We start from the raw sequence: 19,472 nt of genomic DNA on the forward strand, positions 1-19,472 counted from the left end.
ATCGGCTGGGGATAAACCCAGTTCATTGTCGTCACTTTTTAGGGGACTTAACTGGCAGTCAAGATTCTTGACAAGTTAAATCGGCTGAAAAGAAGCGGTGTCCGTTATTTTCTGACTTGCCTGTGGTGCCTCCGTCAAGTTCAAGATAACTCCATCGTCGTGATAAAAAAACGTTCAAAATAGGCGCCACAAAGTCACGTGATGCCCGTGTTTTGAGCGCACCTAGCGGCGGAGACTCGGCGTACAGCAGCAGCCTCCCCGTGAAAACGCTCCCGTGAAAACGCTTGGAATGCTGAGCCGAACGCCCGCCTCCCGGAACAAAACCCCCCCCACCCCTATGGTGTGGGGGTGCCTTGCGCAGGGTAACGTTGGCCCTGGGTTGCCGTAGGATGATGATGGTTGTTGGCATAGAGTTAATACAGTTGTTGGTTGAGGTACCTATGTACCGTCACAGGAGGGCTGCACCCAGTGCACACTCCCATCCATCTGACTAGGCAAGGCCGTCGAACGTGGTCGAACGCCGGACTCGTGCAGCAAATAGTCTGTGACTGCTCAGGACTGAAAATCGAACGTGCCCAGCCAGTAGTGTGTCACGCAGGCACGCACCGCGCAGGACTTTCCTGACTGTACAAGGTGCCACCACTTGCGCTGGTAAAGAAGCACTCTGTTGGGGCCGTAATAACGTGACGCCGCTACTTTCTGCTTTGATCATGGCTAGCGAAAGTTCTGGATCTACATCTGAGTCTTGCGAAGACGCGACGGTGTCGTCTACCAAGTGGAAGTTCCTCCATTCGTCGGGGAAACATTGCGCTGTCAACGGGTGCTTCAACAACCAGCGCAAACGGAAGCTGTTGTTGAACACCGTTTGCTTAGAACACGGCACGCTGCGGGAGCGCTGCCGGTGCGGCATTTACAGCTTGCATCGCTTTCCGTCTGAGAAATCAAAAGCAGACCTGCGCTTCTTGTGGATATCAGCGGTGTACGGGACGGATTTCGATCCAGGACCATACGCACGTGTGAGCGCGAACTTTAAAGCTCCCTCCGCGCTGCGGAGTGTCCCTGCTGTGTTCAGTGAGTGTGACACGTGCTGTGGACTTGCAGGTATGCTCGGAGCACTTTGTGGACGGCTGTCCTACAGGCAAAAACCCGGTGCCAGTGGTTCACCTTGGGGATGTTGCAAAGGTAAGGCGTTGCAAGACACTTGGGTAAGGTGGGATGACAATGGTAGATTCTATTGGTTTTAACGGGCCGAAGTACGTGCGCCTGCATCACACAGCACTCAGGCGCCTTTTGCGGAACGTGCCGCCTACATGGAACGCGGCTGTCACATACAGGCAAAGTCTCTTTCTCTATCTTTATATTTTACTGCACTGGAACACAATATATATGAATAAGTTTGAAATCCTAGAACGGGAAACCGAATGTGCTGCCTAAACTTTGCAACGCCTTGCATAAATAACCACCTAAATGGACATGATCGAGGAGACTCCATTTATCCTGGGGAAGAAGTTTACGCAGACTTTAGAGCAACTGCTGGAATGTAGTCCCACACTCAAGCCCTGAAACTAGGATTTTTTTTTTTACTTATGAAATTTCGTAGCAGTCACAAGGGAATGGTAATTAATCCTTTTCGCTAGGGATGTTCAGCTTAATGTATGAAATCCGTCTTGGACACTGTCGATGTTCTTTTGTTACATATCCCTACTGTTCACATATTTAGGTGAACTTAGTGACTGCTTAGCTGGTAGGTATGTGTTATGTTTATATAGTCGGCCATCCATAGATATATTGCATATCCCTACTGTTCGCGTATTTAGGTGAACTTAGTGACTGCTTAGCTGGTAGGTATGTATTATGTTTATATAGTCGGCCATCCATAGATATATTGCAACTGCAATTATATTTCTGGCTCCATGGAATTGCGAGTGAACTTACTCACAAGGTCTAAAAGCACTTGCTGCTGGGCTAGTTGGTTTCGGTTCATAATTGAATAGTTTTAAGGTGCAAAAAAACAGACAAGACACAAGAAAAGAAATTCCTGGAGCGCGCCTTATCAGGTCGTTCCTGAGCTTTAGGTGGCCTACCTACGCATGTGATGACAAACTATATAAGTACGTTTCTTGCATGCAATAAAATAATTTGGAAGTTGGCACTTTGTCCTGTCACCTACCTATGTGTCTTGTCTGTTTTTTTGTGCCTTAAGACTATTTAATTATTCACAAGGTTTCTTAGTGCTTTGGTATTGTTGCACTTTCAGTAGAAAGCTTCATCGTAGTCTCTGTAACAGGAGGGCTTTAAAATGGGAACTCCTTATATTTAAAAAAAAGAGAAAAGCTCACAGAATTTGTTTTGTGCATTTATGCATGTGTGTTTTTTTTTTTTTGTAATGCAGGCAGGGAAGAAAAGACGTAAGATTACTGGGCAGGGGCCTTTTAAAGCTATGCAAATAACCCAGCCGAGTCTAAATGGACCTGACCAGATTGGTGAAGACCAAGGCAATCAGGTCGGCACTGAAGGTACGGAGAACCTGTTCGTGGCACACATCTCACCGCTAGGTTTTTCTTTTTTTTCAGTGCGACAGCCATGTCTTTGTGCAGTGACCATCTGCTAGCGTTATGGGTACGGCTTGATGTTTAGTATATTTGTATCTGCAGTTTACCATTTTATGTACAATTTTCCCAGTTTTGGTGTTTTGTGCTCTGCCATCTTGCATGGCTTTTACGATGTTTTAAAAGGTTGACACTGGCTGAAGGTAAGAAGAGCATTATCCAGGATTGTTCGATTTTAGTGATGAAGTTGACATAAATAATCTGTCAGGAGTTGCAGCTGACTATTATTGAAAGCTATGGGAGGGCAATTTGCAGTAGAGCCCATAAGCTTCACACAGTGACACCTGCACATCCTGTGTTGCAAAAAGAACAAGGTATGTGAAGTAACCATATGGAGCACAGTAAGGCCAGGTGCTTCAAGTGTGCTTTCTGATCTACTCTTATGCATCTCTGAAGAATGCAATCTAATTTGTCAAATTCATTTGCATTTAGTTATTTTACATGTAGCAATGCATCCACATGCATACAAACGTGTGGGCTTATGCAGCCTTTGAGCTGAGTGACATGGGAGGCTCGGTGTGATTTTTGCGTACTACAGGGTTCTGCAATGCTTTACAGCGATTTTATAAAGCAGTTACGAGCTTCACCATTTGCCTGCCATATTGCTGTCGCCCCCCTCCTTAAGAATAGGGTAAGAAAGCTTAGAAGGATGGCTACATCTGAATTATGTCAGATGCCCACAGCACAGTTAAATACGAGAAATGCCATTTTGTACATTCCAGGGTTATTTTTATTTATCCCACAGCTTATGTCAGCATCGGCAAAAAAACAAATTAACTGTAATAAACAATGACGTGATATTCAATAGTTTGCAACCTTTCTTTTTTTAACATTATGGTGTCGCAGCGCTGGCAGACAAGGACAAAAAGGACAAGGGACACACACAACTACGCTTTCCTATCCGCACCTATTCTCACTGATAGCCTACTGTCACTGGTTTCTAAGTCATATTTTCCCACTTTCTAAGCGCTCCTGGACAGATAGAGCCATTCATTTGGTAACAGAGAACCATTCTCTTAAATCTAAAGTGTGCATACTTTTGCCATCTGATCAGCGTATGGCAAATGCTGACACACTATATCTTGTCATTGCTGAACAGATGGCACCGATTAATGTAAAGGATGAATCGCAAGGTGAATGCAAAATCTAGAGATCTTTTGCGTACTTGGAAAGTGTGAAGTGGGTGTCAAGAATGCTTTTCAGCATTAAGCTTATATAGCTGCACAAGGGTAGAGGTTGAGCTGAATGACATATCATTTTAAGGCACTTTAGATGCCTGTGCAACATGCGTAATGAGCAGAATTGTTTATGTACCAGAGAGACAACACCATGCTTTCATGCTTCTGATACTTAAGTGTGCAGGTCTCCCAATCGAACAGCAGTGAGTGGACCGTCGGGAATGCTTTGTGCTGTGATGGGATGCATCAACAGTGAGCCGAGGTGCCTGCCCTCGCCTGATCAAAGATGCCACTGGCATGATGGACCCAGAAGCCAGTGCCAGTGTGGCATTGTGCACTTTTACAGTTTCCCATTGACAACGAAAAGGTGCCGGGAATGGATGGTAGCACTGAGCAGGCCAAACTACATTCCCAGAGTGGACTCACATGTAGGTTCTCATGCAGAATCAATAACTGTGGTGACACTATATTTGCGCTCTTTGCAGAATGCCCGCAGGAGAAACACCCTGCAGTGACTTTGAGACAATGTTGGTATTCGGTAGCTGAGTAATGGTATGCAGATGTAACACCTGGTCACAGAGGCTGCATTTTGAAAAGAGATGTAATGCCAGAATGCCCAGAAAATGAAATTTAGTGCACATTCAAATACTCTCCTGTTGTTTTAATTAAATCTCGGGCCTTCCGCTGTGCCTTATGAAAACGTACGCCTATAGAGTATTAATGTGCAGCAACTTTTCTTAACTGTTTGAATTTTGCATGCTTATGTGGATGTATTGAAATGTGCTTATCATGTTTATTGGTGGATAAGTGGCATTTCTTGCATTTTCGGCAGTGCGTCTTATATGCAAAGATGATACGTTAATAAAGTGATGCTCCACCGCGCGTACACTATTTTTTGTCATGCTCAGTAACTATGTCCGAGAAGAAAATTGATGTTGAGAGGAAAAGTTTGGTTCGGTTATTGTGAAATTTTTATCTTGCGTGTAGATCTCACCAGTACTGCACTAGATGCAGTGGTGGCATGAAGCATGGGCCACTGCCACATTTACTCGTGCCGTAAGTTTCAAATTCAGCATCACATAAATTTTGCTTCGTGCATATTATGCATTTTTAATCAGCATGACACCGCCTGCAAGTCAAAGGAGCAATGATGCTCATTGTGTGGTGCTTTCGTTCTCATTTTGATAAGAGCAAAAAGTTGCCCGTGAAAGGCACAGTTCTACAAGGCTGCTCCAGTCGACAAAAGTAGAAAAAAAAGAAAGACGAAAGCTCGCAAGAGGGTTATGGGTATGTAAAACATGGTTGAGGAATAGCAATAGTTTCGAAGGGAATGATTCTTCAGAATTTTTACTGAAAGCATCAGTTCCCCACAGGAGATCTGGTCAAAAGATAAACACTCATAGATGTTATTGGCACACAGAATCTTGGCATACTGCCAAGGTCAGCATTATGAAAAAACAACAACTTCACCACTAAACTTAGGGGACCTGCTATGAAAATAAAGGAGTAAATTCTAAAGGACAGAAAGGGAGGGGGAGGGAGTTCATTGCGCAAGTAAGTACTAAATCTTTGGCTATAGTGTTACAATTACTGCATCTACTACTGCTTCCCACGACGGCATTTTCGCTGCCTCTTGGAGCAAAATTATAAACCATGCTTGAATATTATACATTTTTAAGATTGTGTTTATCCAAGCCCACACATAAATATGGTTGGATTAGCCATACAAATACATATGAATTACCTCTGTGAAGCGTCGGCCAGGAACTGAACAAAAATAAAATGCTTATGCTGAAAAACATATTAAGCAGGACCATTTCAGTGTGATCACTGTAAATGGAAAGCCAAGTTAGGCATTGAGGGAGAAAACTTTCATCATTCATTATATGCCGCTATTTAAATCGACATGTTTCAAATGAGCTGCCTGCAAGTCTCTTACGTGCACGTTGCTTGGCATAAAGATTTCAGCTGAAGGATGCTACTCCTCGTTGTTCATTTGCTCTGGCCTACATAGGTACATAGTTGTTTTCTTGACAAGAGTCCGGAAGCTTTGAATAAAGAAGAAACAAAAAAGGTTTAGCTCAGAAGTGTCTCTTTTTGCCACATCTTATGTCATATTTGCTTTCCCTTTTTGTGCTTGAGTTTACTTCTCCCCTGTCTTTGATTACTATTTCACTGAAATATTTTTCTCAGGCCCCTGCCTCTTGCACCAGCATTCTTTATACGGCCTGTGCAGCGAGATTGCTTTGAAACTTCCTGTTTAAGGGAACAACTTGAGGAGCAGTGGGTCGAATTCATCTAAGTTAACAGTCTGCATTTTAAGCACTGGCTTTGGCAGTTGCGGCACGTGGAAAGGTGCTGCTTAACTGTCCTTCACAGAAGCAGTACACTTCATGGCCTATATTCAGAGTTTACATTGTTTTTAGAAGTGTCATTTTCACCCCAACCTCAAGCCAGCTGATTGGTGGAAGCGCCTGAACCGGATGTTTGTTCGATTTGCCACCACTTCCGGTTCTGGCATTTATGCCAATTTGATGAGGAGGAAAACAGCAAACTGAAAACAAATACAAACTCTAAATGCAGGCCCTGATGAGCTCTATCTAAGCTACTCGTTAAGTTCAGAAATAAGATTTCTTAATTAAGGTTTTACAGCTAGTGTTATATGTGGCAATGTGAAATTGAAATCGTTTGCATGTTTTTACTTATGTTGGCACATGCACAGCACACACTCATTGCAGATTTCTTCCACTTTTTAAGGTCTGTTCTCTGCACTTCATCGACGGCAAGCCAACGCCATCAAACCCACTGCCAGTGCTCCATCTCGGACACAGTGTTCCGGTGAGCATGATGTATCACGGTGGTACACTAAGCTCTGTTTAGCACAGATTTGAAGGGACCAGGAAATTTTTTTCTTACCAGAAGTTCGCCTTAACAGAAGTGCATGCCTCAAGAAAAAACAAAGAAGGGTCTAGATTGGCACCTCCTTTTCAGTGGCACCCTGTGCGACCAAAATGGTCATCCAACCCTAAGGCCGGCATTGACAGTGTGGTTGTTAATGTCAGAATCAACCAATGGGTGCCACGTCATCCTGGCGGTGTGAGCGCCATCATCAGCCTTTCTAACATACTACATGACAAAGGCTCCACTCAGTGATGTCTGTTTAAAAGTTTGCCTTCCGTTAACTGTGTTCGATTTGTTCATACTGATTGCCTACTTCCATCACTCCACCCTTTTCTCAACTGTGTTGTTCTCATTTTGTTTGTTTTTTGGTATTGAAGATAGTTTCGAGAGACTTCTTGGCTGTCAGTTTATCAATACACATACTTCTTTCTAGTCCATTTCATCACTCTATACATGTTTCTGTATATCCTGACAAAATAATTTTGCTTACTTATTAATGGACTGCTAGAAAGGTGTAAAATGCAACCTAATGTGTGCAACGCATGAAATCCTTCAACTAAGCCTTGTTGTTTTGTCACATTGACACTCTATTGGTGATTCCACTGGTCACTCCGGAGCAGGTTTTCTTGCTTCGGGATGATGATTTCGAATTCCACTAGTCGACCAAGATAGGTTGTGCATATTCTGCTCATCGTTTGGAGCAACTCGGGGTGCGCTAGCTTGATTCACCAAGTATCTCGTCAGGAATTCTAGTCGACGATGTCACTTCAAGAAGGTTGTGGGATTTTTATATTTTTGTTTTTGTTTGGCGGTTTCAGTGGTATCGGCAGAGGACACTGGGTGTCACCTTTTTTTTGCAGGCATATGTGAAAGTATGTCTACTGAAAAATGTCTACAGCGTTATATACATACAAAAGAAAGTGTAACAGTGCGGAATTATTACCTACTTTTCAATTGCAGCACATTTTGGCACTAAGATGCGACTTCAACTTCTGGAAATGTCTCAGCATTACTGCCACCATGAGCTCCACATGTTCCGCTGGTTGACCGAGGCTGATTTGGTCGATAGAGGTTTAGGCTGCTCTATTCCGGTTCGGGCGCACAGCACTTCATATAGATTCTTTTAGGAAAAACGTTGGATGAATTTGTATGGCATGCAAGCTAGCTGCTTGTATACCAAGTGTCGAAGCTAATGGTAACTAATCGTATAAAGCTGATAGGGTGTTCTGGGCCAGTGAAACTAACTGAGGGCTGTTGGGGGTCTGCAGTGTTGTTTTTTGTTTGTTTGTTTTTTGCATTTTACGAAGTTGACTAGCAAATATTTTGTTGGCTTAACTGCTAACTGAAATGTTTGCAATGGGGTACCGTTGTCGTAAGCAAGTTTTTTCTTACTGACTGAAAAGATAAGTTGCACGATAAAAAAAAGCTTACATGTGACAGTGGTGCTGCTTCAAAATCCCAAGGCATGCTTCGGAGAACAGAATGCATCTTTCCCTAGAGCACTGTCCCCAGTGGGGCTTTTCAAATGCATGGGGCAAGAGGTACGAGACAACAGCTGCTCACATGATAGCTTTCTTTTGAGGAAATTTGTATAAAGCTGCGGAAATGGTACCTTGAGGCTAACCTTCCAATCAGCTGTTTTTCAGGATGGCCTACAACTTCTGAACTGACACTTTGTCCCTAAAACCAGTAATTGAAAACCTTGCTTAATTTCTTTACCAATTATTAATGTTGGAGAGCAAAATATACTGCAGACTAGACAACACTATTCTTAGCACCCCTCAGTTGGCCTCACTTGGCTGGAACAATTCGTTTTTGGAGCAGAAAGCTCCACTAGCACTATGCTGAGTCCAGTGTCATTGTGTATGATAATTTGACCTTAGCCGGAGGAGCACTGGAGGTATGTCGTGACGTCATAACACAGTGAGACTGCTGCTACCGCTGTGCCATTCGCCAAACCTTGCTTCGCCAGCAGTGGACGTGTGACGAACCACGTGACTCGCTGCTCACTTAAGAAGAAGGAGCCTTTCATTGGATGTGTGTGTCGCCATGAAGGAGAGCCTTATAGGGCAATCTTTGGCGGCCCCAACAGCAGTTACTTAGTCTTGTAGACGCCAGGCTGCTTCTGATCACCCGCCAGATGTGGCTCGCTGAACCGATTCACTAGAAAGACACACAAAGAAAGGCGACGTGTAGTTGAGTATAAGCTCTTGCTCAGTTTAAGAGAGTTTTAAAGCTTTTACTGGGACACCCACACTACGTAATTGAGCCTTCCCCTCACTTTTATATCTCATCTGAAGAGCCAATAAGCAAATAGGCATCAGGACACATCATAGGGCTTTGAGCAGGTAACAACAATAATAATTATAAATAATTGGTTCACAGGAAGGGAAAGGCGCAGTATCTGTCACACTTGTTTCTATGGACACCTGAACCGTGCCGTAAGGGAAGGGAGGAAGGTGGGAATGAAAGTGGATAGACCTGAACCGCGCGCCGTAAGGGAAGGGAGGAAGGTGGGAGTGAATGTGGATAGATTGAAAGAGGAGCCGTAGTAGAGAGCTATGGAATATTGGCATATTCATTTCCAGATGCATTACTATACAGAGTAGCAGTTTTTGTTAGCAGCAAAAAAAATGTCTCTGCTCCTTAGACTGAGCTGCTAAACCAGGAATCTTTTGATTCCTATGTCAGTTCAAGAAAGCACTTGGATGCTTGTTACTCCTTGTCTGAAGATTTTTTCTTGAGATCTAGAATGTTGTTTGGTGTTTACATATTTAGCATGTATGTTTGCGAATGCTCTAATCCACATATTGCCAGTTAGTTTGGGTCTAAATTCTGGCTTCGTGTGCAAGTGTAGTTCATGACCGATAGCTAGGGAAAAAGTGGTATGTCTTGGTCGCATTGGGGAAAATTTATGGCATTGTCAAGTAATATTATAGATTTGCCACAGCATGAGATTGTTTCATGTGTAAAATTTCAATGACATTTGCAGTTTGGTGAAATCATTTGCATTCAGTTTCGCACTGGATGTTTCTTCTTGTTTTCTTGCTCCGGGATGGAATTGAAAGCAGACACTGTACCGTGATAATTTATGCAATTATGGGAATGTTGCACCAATTGCACAGACCTGTGCCATTACAATAAACCTGCTGCATGCTGCTATAAATAGAGGGTTTATTGATGAAATTACGCCAAAGTATAATTCTAGCAGGAGAATTCAAAGAGGTTGAGGCTGCTGCATAATGTGCGCATGCTTGACTCTAGTTCCTTTATCCAATGTGTGACGAAGAAGGATGACTACCAGAATTCAGTTCCCTCATGTTTTGCTTTCTGACCCTTTGCTGTTACTGCATGGCCGGGGTGTATCTCTTAAATCATCTCTGCTGTCACAGTGCCATCAGCATCAGAATTTTTGGGTCGCTTGAGCAGTGGAGCCATATTAATTCAAACTTCCGGCATAGAAAGTGGGCTTGTGCAAACACTTTTAACTAAATTTAACTGCATGTACACGCATGTTCTTGAGTTTAACAGTGCCATTGCTGGGCATATTCTAACACAGGAGTTTGTATTAAGTTACGGTGTAAAGCAGTCTGAACTAGATGTCCTTGTCACAAACGCTTGAGTAAGTACGTACCCAAGGGTGTGGGAGGCACACTGCACTGAATGCTGAGATCAGGGATGCAAGGAAAATAGGACCGTGCAGATGAAATAAATCTGTGCTATGCCGTAAAATAGTGAAGGTGTGGTCGTGCTCAGCATCACAACTTTGATGAAGCAAAGTGGTCGCACTTATTCGGGAACAAGCTTATAACTGGTGGTCTGATTATTAATTCTAGCTTTCCCTAACAGAGATCCTTCACACCAAAAATAACATTCACCTTTTTCACAAGATATGGCACTCTCTTGGGAGTGGTTAAAGTTAGTCTGCTGCAGGTTGAAACTTCCTTGGGAGGCGCAGCCGCTTACGAAGTTGCGATGTCTGTATCCGACAGCTGCCGCCGTCTGTTGCATACACCTGTCATATGTATAAACTGTGCATGGCCTCCGCGATTGGCTCTGGTTGGGCCGACCACAGATGCCAAGAATTGTGCATGCGCAGTCGTGCTTTTTAACCAGGGGAGAGGAGTGCATGTGCAGAATGACTTTGAGAAAAAGACAGATTGCCGTGCAGGAGCACACTCCAGTGCCCATTTTTACATCTAGGCCCAAGTGATATTGAAAACAAAAAAAACTGACTGAAATGGGCGCTTCTCAACATTTTTCATTTTGCACAGGAAAATTTGAGCTGATATTAACAGTGCAAATTTGCAGTTTTTTTTTTTTTTTTGTAAAACAATGAGTAAATTTGTGCACGTCAGAGAAAGAAGCACACAGACATGGCTAGGATGGCTGCATAGAATCCTGTGGTATTCAGGTCTTTGTGCATTACTCTATCGCTTTTGAAGGACCCTCTTTTTTTATGTTGCCTCTCAATACCGGGTTCCTGCTACAAAACATGAGGAAGCTGCTCTGAATTCAAATTCTACTGCTACAAAGCCTGCTCTAAAATGCTCTTTGTCATTCAATCATTGTTTATGCACTACCAGAGAAACAAAAATTATTTCATGTGTTTTATAGTGCTCAAGTTACCTTGAGCAAAAGGCTGTCCTTAGCAAGCTAGTGAGAACAAACTCGTACTCTTCATCTCATTGGCTCATGCACACTGTTCTGCAAGCTGCCCATGTTGCATTCTCTCGCCTGTTTGGCACAAAATCTGCCTGCTGAGTATAATACTTCACTTTGCAAATGCCAGTGCTAAACATTATCTGGTTGCCCTGCTCTGTCGCATAGTTTGATTGCATGTACTGTATTCTTGCTTGACCTTACTCTCATCGTGATCCTTAACAAGCAGGTATTGAGGAAGCACTGGTTTAGAAGAGAAGCTGTGAAGTATTCATCCAAACTAAAGTTTCAAACACTTAGCACAGGCATTACTTTTTGCTTGTAATTTTGACACTGTATTGCTTCATGCACCACAAAGAGAGGGCTGAGTACATTCGTTGTGTGGTGTCCTGTTTGCTTTAAATGAAATCATAAATCTTAAAATGTGACATTGGTGTCACTGTGCTCTTTTCCTGCCCATACATCATGCCAAGTGTGAGCTGCAGTGCATAAATGATGACTGTAGTGTAATTCGGGTGTAATGCCAGATGAATGTACTAGAAACATGACATGTTGTGACGTCGTTTCTTCTGTATGTTGTTCTCTTCCTAGTGTCAGAAGTTGAAGTGAGCGCCTGTGTCCATTTATGTCTCTGTGTCCGTGTTTTGTTCTGTTCTTGTAAGTGGTGTATTCATACCAACTTGCCCAAATATCTTCTTTCACCTAAGGCTCATTATTTTCTCCACCTCGAGGTGTATGGCCTTCCATCATGAAAATTTTCATCACATCTTGCATGTTGCAATAACTTGGTGACACTAGCTTTTAGTCTGGCTGCCAAGAACTCATGTATGAATTGAGAAATTGATAGCTGGCAGTTCCCGGCCTCGGCGGCCGCTTTTTCGATGGAGGCAGAAAGCAAGGCGCCCGTGTGTTGTGCGATGTCAGTGCACGTTAAAGAACCCCAGGTGGTTGAAATTTGCGGAGTCCTCCACAACGGTTTCTCTCATAGCCTGAGTCGCTTTGGGATGTTAAAACCCCACAAACTAAACCATAGCTGGCAGCAAAGTTTGACACGGGTTTTGGCTTCCTTTTGGGGTGGGCATATTGTTTAGTGTCAGTTCAAGTTTATCTTGTACCTAGTTCAGTCACTTTTGCAGTTGCTCAGTCGCCTACTCATCACATTGCCTGTCTTTCTAGCAAAATACATCATCTTCCCACTCTTGATGACTTGACTTCTTCTTTTGTAGGTTGTACATGCTCCGGATGATCTGAATTTACAACTGCCAACACTAAAATCTCACACTGTGGGCATTCAAGGTGCAAATTATGCCATTGATCACCCAACACAACGTTCTTGTGGAAAGTTGGCCAGCAAGTTTGACAAGGCACTACGAGCACATGTGAAAAAGCTGAAGATAGTACCGTTCACTATTCCTGACTCAATTGCTCCACGGGATGCATCCGTTCAAACAAATGGTTTTGAATTTATTAGGCTGGGCAGTTACAAGAGTGTTTCAACGCAAGAGATCTTCTGTTCTGATGCCATGTGCCAGACTGAAGTAACTAGTAGAGACAGTGCCACGCAGTGGGAGGTACCTTCCAAAGACTTACACTTGGAACATGCTTACGCCAACATGGATTGGCTTCTTGGAGTGTGCTGAAAAAAAATCCTCAGCAGCATAGTTCTACACCTGGATGAAACCAGTCGACAGTGTGTTGCAGTGTGTGTATTGCTTATAGAGAAACAGCAGTGGTGCAGTTCCAGGTGCCATGAATGTGCTGGAAACATCAGCAGGAGCAACAGCACATTATCATCACTCACATTGTTAGAGATTGTGTGTAGGTACTATATTTTTTTTCATGAAAAAGGTTTTTCTGACAATTTCATGAAAGATGGACGGTGATGGTCACTTGAATGTGCATAACATGGAACCATGTGACGGCTGCAACAGATATTTGTGCATCAGAATATGTGTGCACTATGGCAGTGATCAGTCAGTGTGCGAGGAGGAAAAAAAACGATTGGGACTGTATATTGAAAATCTTATTGTCAGTAGAATGCAAAATCCTTTAATACTTTATTTGATGACAGCTACACTTTAGAAAAAAGGAGTGGAGGGAATTAACATTTTCTTGACAGTATGAACTGTTGGAAGAGTTAGTTTGGCATAATGAACATGAAGCAGCCTAGTGTCACATGGTTAAGAATAAGAAGACAGCAGCAGGAAGAATGTTGTGTCTGTTCATACTACTCTCCCTTCTGCTCTCTTAGGCCATGTGCCACTGCGCTGTTTTATATCTATCAACATTTGCATGAGCATGGTGTTAACAGAGTATGAAGGGGACATTATGTGATGCTAACTGTGCTGCAAACCACAGCACAATGTCATGCTCATCAAGCAAGCAATAGTGTACAAGTTAACCGTTTACAGTGGAGACCACTTACAACGTAACTGCTTATTGTACAGGGCCAGTTATAACGCGATTTTTGCCAGCCATCGGTCTGCCTCACATAGGACTCGGTTTAAAGTCATACCGTCTATTACTCAGTTGCGCGAAGCAAAATACTGGTTATAGTGCGTATTTTTAAAAAATCTGCTCTGTGAAATCGTGGAACTGCAAGTGTATTTCCCTGCGCTGCATCGGACTTCCCTGCGTGGCACAGCACATCTCACCACATGTTTAGGGCATGACATAAGCGCGTGCGCCTTTGTTTTCCTCACTTTGAGTCTTCCCCATGTTGCTTCCATTATTGTTTTCGATGTCATGGGCTACCACAACAGTGCACTAAGCACTAAACAAGGATTTCTCTGACAGCCTTATCGCAGTCTTGTCTTCCATCCAAAAAGATCTCGGACCGCCTGGAATTCTTTGTAGGAATGAAAAGAGCCAAGGATGCTTTAGCATACCATGTGCAGCGCGATTGCAGAGGTAGTACGACCGCCTTCATGAAACTGAGCATCCATTGATAACAAGTAGATTCGCAGTTCCACGAAGGCAGGCAAGGTAGTTTACACAGTCTCTATGCGCACGCTGCCCTTGAGTATTTCGCAGGTATTTTGCCGGTGCCTGAAAAAGCGCAAACTTGGGTCTCTCCTTTGTGTAGGACGGTGATATATTAGAATCCGCATGTCATGACATTTGAATTCACGTTACCCTATGCCACGGAGGCACGTCCATACGGCTTAGCTAAAGTGGGGTTTTATATGTGGGCTGGTAGCCTATGCTATCGTGTCATACTTCAAAAGGCAGAGCTTAAGTGTGAACCATAATTTTGTAGCAAAAGATACACTGCTCTACCCCTGAGCATTTTGCCGGTGCTTAAAAGAGCGTCCCGTTCCCTAGCAACCGATTTCACCAACTCTGGCATTGTTCAACGAAATGTTGCTCGTGTTCAATGCAACACTCGGTCGCCTGCAACCAAAGCTTTCACTCCATAATGGGTTCAGCAGCGTTGAACACCTCTTATTTTTTGTTCGTTGATTAATAAGGCATGTTTGAAAGGGAAGCTACCCATCTGGCTAGTATTTTTGACCTGAAAAAAAATTATGTTTTGGCTATAGTGCGGACTTTCGCAGCCCCATGACCGACGTTATAAGTGGTCTACGCTGTATACGATAATCCCACTTGTTATGATTGCAACAAATGGACGATGAAGCCCCTATCTGCCATATTTTTGCATCCACAATACCACCAAACTATCAACCAAACTGTTTATTTTGCGCTTATATTTTTCTAAATTGCTCCTTCGCTGATTTGCTCGTTTTTACAAGTGTAGGTGTGTGGCTCGATGGGTCTCATTCGAGGCAATAAAAAGAATCTTGTTGATATCCCACTTTATGCTTCATTATTTATTGATTGAATTAATGGTACTGCATTCTCATTTTCAAGACTCAGGCAGGTAGGAAATGAAAAATGAAACGTATAGAACACAGTGGTACATAAGTGGTAATGACACGCGAGGTCACTTGCTATGTGGAAACAAGCAATAGCTGAAATGCGATGCAGGACATAAAAGGAAAGCTGAAAGACTACAGTAGGTACTCGCTACATAGAGGCAAATGCAAGTGAAATAATTGTGATGAAGCTTGGGTTATAATGTTGTAAGATTATTTCATTCAATAATACTTCTAAGGAAAAGAGAAAGCGAAAATTTGAAGTAATTCTTGTACTAATTAATGGTGTTATGTCAGAATCATTTTCATGTAACATAACCAGTGGAAAAAGTGAAGATGTTCATTGTTAATATAAACAGCGCAAACACGAAGACAAAGGATAAGATAAAAGAAAGAAAGATAATGAATAAGTACCAACTCGCCCAACAAAGTATCTTGATGTTCATTGTGTCCCTTTATAAGTTAAAAGAAAAATTTTAATCTGCATGTTTGCTATGATGCATTTTTTTTCAATACAACCCATTTACCACAGCAAGCATATGCTTCAAAGTGGACAGTAAACATGTTCTCAGTCACTGCACTAAAAGTGACTGACCTCACAATCACGGTTGTTTTCATGTCCTTTGGACATGAAAACATATTGAAAATAACTTTAGTGTAACTAAATGAAATAGACTTAAGCTCTAATCTTGGTGTCTTTAAGGTTTTGTTGCAGAAGGGGTAAATTTGAAGCCAAAAACGTTTGGAGCACAGAAAGAGCAAACTGTATCTGCTGACATGCTAGCAGAGTGGATTTCCTCTGTGATATCAGGTTGCGAAGAACAAAAATAAACCTGCTTCTGTGGTGCATCTAATTTTTGTTGTTGGTATGTTTCATATACAGAATATATGTTAATGGTTGTAATTGAAGAATACCTTTTTTAACTAATTAAAGAGGCACAAAGGAGAAATTTCAGGTAATTGCATAACAGAGACGTAAAATGAGACAAATGTTGGGAGCCAGAAAGTGACAGCCATAGCTAAATGTGCTTTTGCTCTACACAGTGCATTTTGTGCAAATATACGGGCCCTGCCGGGGTGGCGCAGTGGTTATGGTGCTTGACTACTATTCCCAAGGATATGGGATCGAATCCTGGCCTCTGCAGCCACTTTTTGATGGAGGCAAAAAGCAAGGCGCCAGTGTGCTGTGTGATGTCAGCGCACGGTAAAGAACCCCAGGTGGTAGAAATTTCCGGAGCCTTCCACTACAGCGTCTCTCAGAGTCTGAGTAGCTTTAGGACGTTAATCCCCACAAACCGAACCAGACCAGATATATGCATGCTGTAGGATGCTTCTTCCAGCTAAATTGCAGATTTCTTAGAACTCAAATTTTTCACAGAAATAGCATTTTGTCCAGAAGAGTGCATGTGTTTTTGTCTGCTCTCCTGTTTCGTCTTAGTACTCTGTTTCTTTCCTTTCGTGAGCATTTTGTCGCCAGTATCTTTTACTGTCCCATTAATGGTGCTGGTGGTGGTTTCATCTCGTTTTCTTTGTAGCAGCACTGCCATAGAGATTAGGCAAAGGAAGGTATATGACTAGAGTTGTTTTATAAACGTTTGAAGAACTTTATCAACTGGTTCATCAATAATAATTGCCAAGACTTAGTTTGGCCAAAACTACTAAATTGCCTTTTTTTGTGTATCACAATAAATCTTGAGCTCGGTAGGCAATGGGATGGTGCAACCTTGTCGTCGTTGGAATATTGCGACTTGTTCCTCTTAACTATCGCCGCCGAAGATTTGAAATCTGACTCTTTTCTATAATCAGGCAAGCACCCTAAACAAATTTGGTATAAAAAATACAATTAAGAGTGATTTCTGTGTGAAATGCAAGCTCAAAGGATTCAACGGTTTGGCTGGAAGATATGTGTGTATAATTGTGCAATACATATTACTACTCTAATGGAACCTTACACAGAAGCTTAGCTAGGCCTATTAGGCTAGGTCAAACACATTCGAGAAGGTGTAATTGCACAAATGTGTGTTCAGTCATGTTCAGACTTCATTTCTTAACCTGTGCTTCACGCAGGTAATAGTTGGTGTTAATTAGGCCTAATTAGCTTTGACATTGGTGATGGTACTTATGGTTAATGCTCATCATAATATAACATCATTTAAGTTGTAAGTATAGTAAAGCTATATAGGCTTGATTGTTGCCATAGCAACACACGATTAGGCAGACACAAAATTCATCGTGCTATAGGCTAGAAGTGCTTATGCGCTGAAAACAATATTCAGGAGGCCAGTTTCATTCATTTATTTTAATGTGGTTTTGGCACTTCGCGGTTGTGTGCTTTGTGTATCCACATGGCTTTATTTTTCACATGCCTCAATTTAGAAGTGCTGGAGCAGCAGATGGAATCCTCATTTAACTACTCCTGGGACAAAGTTCATTCCTTGCCACGCACCTATGATGATTTCGTGTTTGCTTTTTCCACAGATTACCCTATGCTAGGGCATTACATGCTACTTCTTGTCTCTGCCAACGTACCTTGACATTACCTTGGTTCTCCTTTTGATTGGTGATTCAGTGCCATAACAATGAAGACGGAGGCTGCTGCTCATGAATTAAAAAAAATCTGAAATGTGACATTGCGGGCTGCAACATGCATAGAGTACCATCGGATTAACAGCGGCGGACCACTTCTCAGTAAACAAAAAAAATCTCACTGTCCCAAAAACAAACCATTGGGACATTTAATTTGCTATCTGTCCCATGTGGTGTGCAATTTTCCTGAACACATCCATAAAATGTTCCCGCTACCAGCTTTGTCCAAAAAGCTCTCACTTGACGCACTGTGTTCTTTCTTCTACAGCATAAGGTCATCGTATTGTCACGACCTTAGGAACGCGGCGTCGACACTTAAGCATACAGCTCGAACGAGAGCAAGCGACTTCGTTGTCGGTGCCAGTCTGCTTGTGGGCTTCGCAGCTGACATGGGACATTACCCTCCCCGTGGGAAAGAAAAGCATCGACTCGATGTGTGGGGCACCAGTCTAACACGGGTGGTAGCACGTTATAACGGGTGATGGGTCCGCTCTTCCGTAAGGCTTCAGGCGGACTACATGAACGATCTCGGGGTGCGATCGTGCGAGCGATGGTCCGGGTCCGTCGGGAACCACCTCTTAATTTAGGTTCCCGATGCGGCGTACGACTCGGTACGGGCCGAGATATCTGCGGAGGAGTTTTTCGCTCCGTCCGCGTTGGTGGACGGGAGTCCAGACTTCTGACAGACGAGGTCGCCGACGACATATTCTACGTGGCGACGAAGTGGCGACGATCGGAACGCTGCTTGTTGGTTATGCGCACGCTGGCAAGTTGTTTGACGACGTGAGGTAGCATGGCATCGAGCATCGTGGTGACGTCGCAACCGCAGACGAGGGAGAATGCAGGCGTCATGGCGGTTGTTTCTTGGATGTTATAAGCGAAGGTTACGTATGGGAGTACTTTCTCATCGTTTATGCTCCGCATCCACACACATGGAGAGCATATATCGGCAACTCTTAATTGTAGCGCGACGATGACTGGTGCAACTATAGTGCCCGATTTCCTGCATGAAAAGTGACTGAACGCTGCCCCACGATCCGTGATAAGAATTACGGGGCACCATATGGCATAGAACAATTTGTCGAATGAAAAATTTCTGCCACGTCAACGGCTGTGCCACTTGGGAATGCGGCTGTTTCGGCATAACGCGCGAGACAATGGCTACAATAATCCACAATTGCTACATAGTGTCCGAATAGGGAATGACCCCAGCACGATCACCTGAAACGGTTTTGATGGTAACGAGATTGGCCTCAACCAGCTGGTTGCAGAGAAGGCGTTTTGCGGCGCTGGCAGGCACGACAAGAGCGCAATGTCACGTCGGTCGATAGACGAGGCCAGCAATATTTTTTCCTGAATTCGGGACAAAATACGAGTGATTTCCAGGTGGCCTGAGGCTGGCTCGTCGTGGCAAGTGTAAACAACCTCGTCGCGAAGATCTGACGGGACAACGATGAGAGAGAACGTCATTCCGGATGCAGAGGGTGGACACGGACAGCCGAAATAGTTTTCTGCTCAAGGTAGTCGCAGACAGCCGCAAGGAATCACTGTGCTGGTGGTGTGCCAAACTGCACGCCGAAAGGGCGTTCAGGAGCATGTCTGCATGGTCGCTGGACGGAGGCTCAACAGGTGCGCGGGACAAGCAGTCCCGCGCACCTGTT

The 19,472-nt window shown here is 43.4% G+C and overlaps 1 protein-coding gene across 1 annotated transcript; it reads left to right on the forward strand.

Annotated features, from left to right (window-relative positions):
* Window positions 1-234: 234 nt before the first annotated feature.
* On the forward strand, window positions 235-15,183 carry LOC146182199 (uncharacterized). Its single transcript, XM_084577225.1, has 6 exons — window positions 235-1,016; window positions 1,102-1,182; window positions 2,393-2,516; window positions 3,965-4,215; window positions 6,545-6,625; window positions 12,577-15,183. Exons 1-6 carry the CDS (start codon window positions 711-713, stop codon window positions 12,988-12,990), a joined length of 1,257 nt encoding a protein of 418 aa, XP_084433351.1. The 5' UTR covers window positions 235-710; the 3' UTR covers window positions 12,991-15,183.
* The last annotated feature ends 4,289 nt before the right edge of the window (window positions 15,184-19,472 follow it).

The sequence above is a fragment of the Amblyomma maculatum genome, chromosome 8 (assembly GCF_055883805.1).
Source record: "Amblyomma maculatum isolate TAMU_Amacu chromosome 8, ASM5588380v1, whole genome shotgun sequence".
NCBI lineage: Eukaryota > Metazoa > Arthropoda > Arachnida > Ixodida > Ixodidae > Amblyomma > Amblyomma maculatum.